Below are 10,183 nucleotides of genomic sequence, written 5' to 3' on the forward strand. Positions count from 1 at the left end.
TGTAGATGATTAGTGCTGAATATGACCGATTTATATTTCATCATGTATCCGTTTAATTTATAAACACTGGCATGGCTATTCAATCACTGGCATGTTATTATTTTTTCCATCATTAGGCTAAATAATATCCACCTCCTCCAAGAGTCATATTAAGGATTTTATCAAGGGTAAAATAAAATGAGTCATCGTATTTCTGACGACGCTCTATAAAAGTGAACTAATCAGTGAGCAACTTTCCTTTTTTCTGAGTTGTTCTTGAGAAACAAAATTCCGTCTCGATGTCTGGACTTGATAAAGCGAGCAGTGGTCCAGGGAGAGCGCGGGAGACAGGATGTCCATACTCCATTCAGCGCATTTGTTCTGGTTTGTTTCACGACATTTACACTCGAGTCAGAAATGATTGAGACTGGAATGTAAATGATAATTAAGGACATAAGGCATATTACCAAACAAATCCATCTCTCAGGTGCCACAGCGGGTTAAATATGCGTGCGTAAAAGAGGGACAGAAATTGTAGTGACCTCGTTGTCGACCTCTGCCATTTGATCAGTGTACATAAAACCGTGATGGGGAACAGGTGGAGTTGGGGGCGCCCTGTAACCGGTTGGTACACATCTGCCAGGCTATCTGCTCCCCCTTCTCGCTGTACATTCGGCTGGGCTGGTATATTCACACCTCTAGTATAATCCAGCCAGCAAACAGGATGCGGTCCCGAACGTGTGCCAATCAGACGGAAAGAGGATGGAGTGAGGGCGTTTCTGGGGAAGTAGGCCTACACAAATGAAACATGCGCTGCTGCGTTTATGCACTTTCGGCTGTCTGTATTCGACACCATCAGCAAATACACAGAGAATAGGCATGATTGCATCAAAAGCACCAATATGTTCTCACATAGGCCTATATAGCGTCTGTTTCTTTGATCTGGTCCTATTTTAGGCCTCGGGTATGTCCTCTCTTCAGGGAGAACATATTACACAACACTTTGTCTATAAAAATAGGCATGGTGTCTGGTTTATATTAGGTTGGGTCTTATCGGAATTGTAACCTTACTCACTCTCATAAAACGCTGGTCACGGTTAATTGATTGTATTAGAACGCAATCAATGTTTTTTGGCATATGACTTCAGACGCGTGCGCTCTCTCTTTCCTTTTCCCTCTCATTTTCTCTTCCTCTCTTTTTTAAATTAAACCACTAGTCAAGGCTTAGGGGAACGACAGTAAACTCCTGGCTAAGCTACTTTCATTCTTGAAGTGGGTGCGAGAATGAGACTCATTTTTAAAAAATCGGCAGGTAAGGACAAACTCTACACTAGCTCCCGAGGTGGAGAGAGACTACTTTTCAACCCTGAATCCTTTACATATACAATAATAGGAGGCTGTACAATAGACCCAATAATATGGCAACATTAAAGAATGTCTTTCAACACCCAGAATCTATAAACCAGATGTTGTATTATCTCAGGCACGTCCACACACACACATCATTTTTGAAATTCAGAAAAGTGCACCTACTATGTAGCATTCCACGTGCGTGGGGAAATACACAAAGCTCCCCTCATTACTCTGAGTGTGACCCGCATAATATACATGTGTGGTGTTAGCTCCAATAGACAATTCGCTAGCCAGTCTAATGAATTGGTCCGTGCAGCAATAAATAAAAGCGGCGGTTATCACTTCGTGATGAATTGCAAATAGACCATCATCGATTCCATTTCACGGGTGCGCGAAGTGGACGGAGGAGAGGGGAACCCGCGTGTGAATTCACTCACCTAAATGGAAGTCTCTCACAGCCACATAATGTGACATATGCATAAAAATCGCACGCTGTCCTCACACATACAACTTCGCTATCTCCAAAAGTGCAGTAATACCTAGCAATACAAAACAATACACACATCTCAAAATAAATTAAAAGAAGGAAATGAAGAAATAATAGAACAAACAATGTCAGGAATATAAAATTTCATGTATATACACTACCAGTCAAATGTGTGGACACCTACTCCAGTGTGTTTCTTTATTTTTTACTATTTTCTACATTGTAGAATAATAGTGAAGACTTCAAAACTATGAAATAAAACATGGAATCATGTAGTAACCAAAACAGTGTTAAACAAATTCAAATATATATTTGACTGGTGCTGTATTTGTGTACTTTATATGTGCTTTCACCACCAAACTGGCATGTCAGATCTGTACTTTTTCAATAATAATGTTTATTTGCTCTTCAATTTCGGCTACAACGTCTGTCTATAGCATAAACACAAGGGGACAAAATAAGTCCGTTTTATTCCAATGCTTTGACAGATATTTAGGGGTTCCCACATTCACTTCTATCTCCACCTACACTGGCGCTGGGGAACTAGCCAGAAATACAAACGGATGCAGAAAATATAATGCAATTTTATTCAAATAGCCTAAGACTAGTGATGGCACAATTATCAGATAATAATACAACCGACAATTATAGACAATAACCATGGACCCCCAAAAATATATTGACATAATTGTCTTAATATATACATTTTAGGAGAAGAGGGGATTCAACTTTATACCGTATGCAAGTAGATCTAGCTTACCCAATAGCAGTTTTTCATTTTTACAGTTTTTTTTAATGAGTAGAACACCATAGTTGGGAGGAAAAGCTTAATTCGTGTTTTGAAGGGTTTCGCCAAAGCTGTGTTGTATGCATTAGGTATGATGTCACATTTTCAGAGATGCATTATTAAAAATATATATATATTTTAACTAGACAAGTCAGTTAAGAACAAATTCTTATTTACAAAGACGGCCTACTGGGGAACAGTGGGTTAACTGCCATTGTTCAGGGGCAGCACGACTGATTTTTACCCTGTCAGCTCGGGGAGTTGATCCAGCAACAATGATCCAGCTACCTGCCGCCCCAAACACAATTATGAAGCATTAGGCCTACAAATTCAAAAATGTTTCGACAATAACCGTTACCCAAAATGTAATAATCGTCACAGCCCTACCTAAGACTTTAGAAAACTTTAATTTGGATAAAGGGCTATGCTTCGAGACATCGTTGTCCCTTTCTTTTCTTATTTGTTGTTTAAAACACTTGTTAGAGCCAGGGTCATTCGGGCAGAAAGGGGACGTGCTGCTTTCTTATTGAATGGGATAGGTTATCGCCATTGAGCATATTGTATCGTCATGTTTAGCATGTGGATGGATTGGGGAGGGTTTAAGAGGCGAGAGACCTGCACCATTTCCGGAGCGCGACAGACAAAGCCACAATCAGTAATAGATATATGGTTCTTCTCAAACAGCCTGATTCACAGCCTGACCCCCCCCCCCCCCCGCCGCCGCCCCTCAAGTTTGACATTTGTTATTATGTGCCATTATTATTTTGATTAATCTTATCATTACTATATTATCATCATATTATGTCTAATTGGGGGTGGTTGTCCTGTACTTACACTCGCAAAGGGATCATTACTGTTCCACAGAATGACTGAATGGCGAGACTCTTGCTGTGAACTTATACAAATAAATCTCCGTGCGCACTTCACTGTAAACTTGACCCGCCAAGCGCTCGTGATGCCTCGGAAGGTACCATGCCTGAAGCCTCTTGCACGCATTCTCGCACCTATGGAACATGGAGGAGTGGGAAGCATATTGCTAAACTTAAAACAAATGTAAATCAAGTGTTTTATTGTATGTAATTTTCACTTTTATAACAATAAGAGAACGTTTCCATGAACAAAATAATAAAGAATGCGAGTCGATATTGTCGATGACTTCAGCCATTCTTATTCAATGAGAACAGGCTACACAAATAGGCTACACAAACGTATGAATGTTCAGGTAGGAATGGTAGGTATTTGAAGCTGAAGTTAATATGGCCAAAATAAATAAAGTGTTAAATAAGAAAGGGCATTCTGTGATAGAGGATCAACACAGATTGAAATACGTCGCCCGAGCTATTCAAACAATGTTCATTTGTTTCTGTTAAGTCACTTATGTCTGAACTCTAGAAGCAGTTGTATAAATACAGAACAGGCTGCACACACAGAAACCAACATTCCTCCCTAGCCTACTGTAGGCTACAGTCCTGAAGATTCCACTTTCTTTCACTAAGTGTTCACATTTTACATGGAATTAGTTTAGGGGTATAGGCTCGAAGACCCCTGTTGACCCCCCTAACCCCACCCACTCCTTTCCTTCTCACCCCTCCCTGCCTGTGCCTGCTCCAAGTGTCCAGGGAAAGTATAAAGTGGGAAGGGACCCGCGAGGACGGGACATACGCTTCTGGGCTGGTACAGTCATTGCCTCGGAAAATCTCCAACCTCTGGTCACTTTCTCTGCTTCTCTCTGTTGCACAACTTGGGAGTCTTTATTTCCGAATAGGAATAACTTCAAGACCATCAACAAATTGGCGACTTGAATGCTGACCTATTCCTGATTATTTAGAGAAGGTTTATTACTGGAGTGACAACTTACGTTCACGTGAAAGCTTCTAAAAAACGAAGGGAAGAAGTTTTCAAGAACAAAAAGGGAAAAGAGAAACCGGAGCCAGTTTGGGATGCTACCACTAGCCGGGATGCAGACTCGCCGCGCGCTGAGTTCCTTACTGTGCGTGATGAGCTGCGCGTGGCTGCACTCTGGACTGGCCTCACGGCATAAATCTCCCGTTCTGCCCATCCATTCGGAGAGGGAACCTTTACCATCCAAGGGCATGTCAGGTGAGCCAAGGATGCTTCTTCTACTTCTTTTCAACCTAAATATCTGAATTCAATGAATGACCCCTGCTGCGTTTTGAATCCTGGCACGGGCATTTCAGCACTATAGGCTAGCCTAGTGCTCGTTTGCTAATCTGCCAAATATAAATGTGAATGTATAGCCTAATATGTCTATAGCTTTTTAAGACCGTCAGTAGATGATTACTTAGGCTACTACAGCCTATTCTTAGCCTATCATTTTGTATAGCAAAGTTTGTCACTGCACAGCATCACCCTTATTATCAACCCAATCTTTTTGTTTGTTCTCTTCCTTAAATGTCCCATTGTTATGGTTACCTCATGAACAATTTTGCAAAAAACATCTTAATCATAACCACCGAGAATGCCATCTGGTTCATATGCAGGGCTTTAAACTGCTTGTTTTTAAAATGGTAAGAAGTCAAGGGATTAGAGCAGTGTATTAACAACTGCCACTAATGACGTTTATCCAATTCTGGAAACTGTAATCAATCGGCTGTCCTTTGATGCAGTTCTTTAGTGGCCTTCTCTGGCTGTGCCAAGCAGCGGTTTATATTGCAGTGATTTATATTGCAGTGAGTTGTGCGGGAAAGCATGGTGCTGTGTCTAACTCTAACGCGACTGGACTGTTTAAAGTGTAGTCACTCAATGAAAGAATAATGCGAACCAGGTTGTGAGCAGCTACGGCAATCGTGCAATATCAAATCAACAGGAGTGAACTTGGCACCGGGAGCCTCACCTCCAGGCTGCGGCGAACACCCATACGGAGCTAGGCAGGGGAGGGTTGTGGTGCAAACACTTGTTGCTGGGGCAATTGTTATGTAGGCTTTTTATAATGCAATACTTTTATTAATACTACTTTAACAATTCTTTTTGAAATACTGAAACCTAATATATCAATTCGTTTCCATTACATAGCCCCTGGTAGGCTACCAAAAGCGCATTCCTTTTATTTCTCTTTCCAAATGGCTTGGTGTTTGTTGTGTGAATGGACTTATTTTTTTATTCATTTGAGGGTCTCCCGCACCATTTAAATGAAACAGGAGGCGTCGGTGAGTTCTGGAGCATGAGACATCCAGTCAATCCCCCCAACATGTCCCAGTCGCGGAATCGATTATCTGTCAAACATCCACTGTCTGGCTGGGCAGAATCCTATTTTGACGTTCTGTCTGACGCCAATGTGGGAGTATGCAGTCTTTCACTTCGCAGTGAACTGTCCAGTACATACCTCATTGGCAAGAGCATAGGCCTGGCTATCCGATTGAAGTGTCTGGCAATGCCATGCAATCGTTTCTGTTCTACTAAATGTTTGGTTGATTGTTTCGAGCATAAATTGTGAATTAATTGTAGCCTTTCGAATAAGAAAACAATACAGCATCATAACATGTTGATCTCAGACTAGGCTATGTAATGGAGTGATATGCCATGTGAACTATGTAATGGAGTGATATGCCATGTGAACTATGTAATGGAGTGATATGCCATGTGAACTATGTAATGGAGTGATATGCCATGTGAACTATGTAATGGAGTGATATGCCATGTGAACTCTGTAATGGAGTGATATGCCATGTGAACTATGTAATGGAGTGATATGCCATGTGAACTATGTGATGGAGTGATATGCCATGTGAACTATGTAATGGAGTGATATGCCATGTGAACTATGTAATGGAGTGATATGCCATGTGAACTATGTAATGGAGTGATATGCCATGTGAACTATGTAATGGAGTGATATGCCATGTGAACTATGTAATGGAGTGATATGCCATGTGAACTATGTGATGGAGTGATATGCCATGTGAACTATGTAATGGAGTGATATGCCATGTGAACTATATAATGGAATGATATGTCATGTGAACTACGTAATGCCAGCATACTTCTTATTTAAAGTTCAACTAAAGTATACTAACGCCCCAACCTCAGTTCTTATTAACTTAAGCAATCTAAACAGAGGGATGTTACAGGCCACTCACCAGTTTTACATGTATATGTGGACTCTACCAACTGCTAGTGTATTGTTGTCTTAATGGGTTCTTCTGGACTGATTGCAGGATGTTCATTCGGAGGAAGATTCTATTCTCTGGAGGACACTTGGCACCCTGACCTCGGGGAGCCGTTTGGAGTCATGCACTGTGTCCAATGTTACTGCGAGACAGTAAGTAACACCCTTCACAATAAGCCTAATAGACAACATGTCAATCTTGGATAGTGGAGCCATTATGTAGGCCTATCAATGGACAGAAATTGGGCCTAAAATAACAAACAAATTAATTATGAATGAATCAATTACCAAAATCATCTCTAGATCTTAGTGCCCTCAAAATGACCCCATTTTAACAAATATTATCAGGCCTGTGTGATACAGTTTTGAGGTCAGTGTTGGATGAGGAGTTGATGTTTCTTGTCTATTATTTTCAGCAAAGGGGTCGTAAGAGTAAGGTGTTGGGGAAGGTAAGCTGTAAGAACGTCAAGCGGGACTGTCCTGAGCCTAGCTGTGATGACCCAGTACTGCTACCTGGACAATGTTGCAAGACCTGCCCCAAAGGTAACCCCTACGAGCCTACTAACTGTCCCTATCACTATATAGACCTGCCCAAAGGTAACCCCTACTAGCCTACTAATGATCTATCCTGCCCCATGTCTCCTGTTACCCTTCTCTCGCTCTCTCTAGGTCAGTTCGTTTCATTATGTTGTTCTCTAGAGAGGCTGATTGGTAATCAGTAGCAGGTCTGGTCTCGGTTGTCTCTCCTACTTGACTGTGTCAAATACGCTCATTCTCACTCTCTTTTTATTAATTTATCTTATTCCCTCTTTGTCACTCCCCCTTTCACACAGACTCACAATCATGCACACGCCCGCCCCCCCCCCTGCACCCCCGCCGCCCCACACACACACACACACACACACACACCATGCACGCGCCTGCACAAACATTCACTCACACGTGTTGGGTCTTATTTTCTCCATAGTTATTCAGCAGTGTGTTTTGGTAATGGAAAGTTAAGGTAAAGCCCTGGGTTTCTCTGAGGTGTGGGCCCCCAGCACTGAGACAACATTGAGTGTGTTTGTGTTCATGTGGGAAAATGTTGAGAGTGTTTGTGTCGTAGTGGTGATTTTTTGAAAAGCTTGGGAGTGTGTTGTGGTTGTCTTTAGGAAAAGTATGAGTGTGTTTGTCTAAATGTTAAAAAGCTTTGAGTATGTTTGTCTAAGTGATGGAAAACGGGGTGTGTATGCACGCGTGTGTGTGTGTGTGTGTGTGTGTGTGTATATATTTTTTATTTTTTCACTGGTGCACCTGAGGATACAGTATAGTGGAATGGAAGGAGGTGAGACTGAGACTACACAGAAGCCCTAGAGCATGCCCTATGGAGGGAGAGCGAGAGAGAACGAGCAGATAGTCTAGGAGTAGAGTGGATGACCTTGAAGAGATAGGTCTGGACTCTGATGATGTGTGTGTGAGTAAGAGCCTGTCTGTCTCGTAGTGTGTGTGTTTTTCTCTCAGTATGCTTTTCAGTGTGTCTGTATTTCAGTGTGTGTGAGGCGCTGAAATGTGCTCATGACATCAGGACACACAGTGGTTTAGAACAGCAGGTCATTGTTGGGATTGCACGTGAGTGTCACTCCCCCTCTGCTCCTCGGACTAAGAAACAAACCTTGCTACCGTGGCACCCAGACGAGCCAGGAGTGCTCCAACTAGTGATTGGAAGAGACACCTGGAGAGAGAGAGAAAGAGGAGAGACAGACAGAGAGGGTGGATAGAGAGAAATAAGAGAGGGAGAGAGACAGACAGAGAGGGTGGATAGAGAGAAATAAGAGAGGGAGAGAGACAGACAGAGAGGGTGGATAGAGAGAAATAAGAGAGGGAGAGAGACAGACAGAGAGGGTGGATAGAGAGAAATAAGAGAGGGAGAGAGACAGAGAGAATTAGGGAGGACAGAAAGAACTCTTGGCATTTCAGAATTATTCCTCTCCTCTTTCACCCTGTCACTCTTTCTAGCTGTTTCACTCATTCAACATTTGCTGTGATTCTCCTTACTTTATGCCTTCATGTTAAAGTAATGCCAACCTGTAGGTGTTGTGTAAATAGCCCACCGCCTCACACGCTGTGCCCCTGGGTGTTGTGTTGCACTTGTCCAGGCGAGGTGGACAGGAAGCAGGCGGTGTTTGATGGCTTCGAGTACTTCCAGGAGAAGGAGAAAGAGGATGACCTGCACAAGTCCTACAATGACCGCTCATACCTCAGCTCTGAGGACATTTCCTCTGGGGAGAGCCGCACTGGTGAGCATTCACACTCGACCACACAAACCCACTCATGCAAACACACATACTGTACACTCATGCATGGAAATACATCATTTACATTTAGTCATTAACATTTTAATCACTTACAGTAGGTTTTAGGGTTAAGTGCCTTGATCAAGGGCACATCAACAGATTTGGTCACCAGTTGGCTCGGGGATTCGAACCAGCAACATTTTGATTACTGGCCCAATGCTCTTAACTGCTAGGCTACCTGACATGGAAACACACACACATATTATACATGCAGTACATGGATATACAGTACAAGGATATACAGAGAAGGGCACATTCTCTCACAGCCCCCGTGACAAGGAAATTATTCCTCCATTCAGTCATTCTGAATTACATCTTTACTTAACTGTGTGTGTGTGTGTGTGTCCAGACTTTGTAGCAGTGTTGACGGGAGTGACAGGCTCCTGGTTACCCAGCTCCAGTGGTGTGGCCCGGGCACGCTTCTCTCTCACTAGAACCAGCCTGACCTTCTCCATCACCTACCAGAGGTAACACACACTGACAGAAAAACTAACAATAATCATGTGATAATCATTAGTAATGACTAGTCTCTAACTTGATCAAATGAAATTGTATCTTTCTCTCCTGTTCTCCCTCCCTCTCTCCTCTCCTAGGATTGGGAGACCAAGCAGGGTTGCTTTCCTTGATTCAGATGGAAACACTGCGTTTGAGTACAAGACCCCTAAGAGAGACTCAGACATGGTAAGAGACTGGAACACTCTCTGTTCCTAGGTAGACATTTCTGCAATTTATGTTTTTGTTGTGTGTCTATGTGTGTGTGAATGTGAGAAGACAGGGAGAGAAAGATGAAGCACCTCCATGATAAACACACTCTCTCTGTGACTCTCCGGTCAAACTCTCACTCGCCCCCACATAATTCACCCTGCAATGATAAACCCATACGCTGCCACAAATACAAACACACGCGCACGTACATACACACACACACACACACTCACAGCATTGTCACAGCATTGCCTTATCATTGTCCGAATGTTGCTGAGGTAATCAGTTCTTGATTACTGTAAAATAACGCATGGAGCCATTCTCACAAACAGTTGATTTTATTGGGTCAAATGGAATGGTGTAACTGTTGCACTGAGAGGCACAAGGAACTGCCACAGTCACCTAACTTTACA

At 42.6% G+C, this 10,183-nt stretch overlaps 1 protein-coding gene across 1 annotated transcript in view; it reads left to right on the plus strand.

The window, feature by feature from the left end:
- Positions 1-4,285: 4,285 nt before the first annotated feature.
- LOC135546593 (chordin-like) overlaps positions 4,286-10,183 on the plus strand; it is a 31,803-nt gene continuing 25,905 nt past the window's right edge. The window contains exons 1-6 of the mRNA XM_064975155.1: positions 4,286-4,706; positions 6,782-6,885; positions 7,149-7,275; positions 8,868-9,008; positions 9,415-9,532; positions 9,659-9,746. Coding sequence (XP_064831227.1) covers positions 4,547-4,706; positions 6,782-6,885; positions 7,149-7,275; positions 8,868-9,008; positions 9,415-9,532; positions 9,659-9,746 — 738 coding nt within the window. The 5' untranslated portion in view covers positions 4,286-4,546. The remainder of the gene's footprint in view (positions 4,707-6,781; positions 6,886-7,148; positions 7,276-8,867; positions 9,009-9,414; positions 9,533-9,658; positions 9,747-10,183) is intronic.

Source organism: Oncorhynchus masou, chromosome 9 (genome assembly GCF_036934945.1).
Source record: "Oncorhynchus masou masou isolate Uvic2021 chromosome 9, UVic_Omas_1.1, whole genome shotgun sequence".
NCBI classification, from domain to species: Eukaryota; Metazoa; Chordata; class Actinopteri; order Salmoniformes; family Salmonidae; genus Oncorhynchus; species Oncorhynchus masou.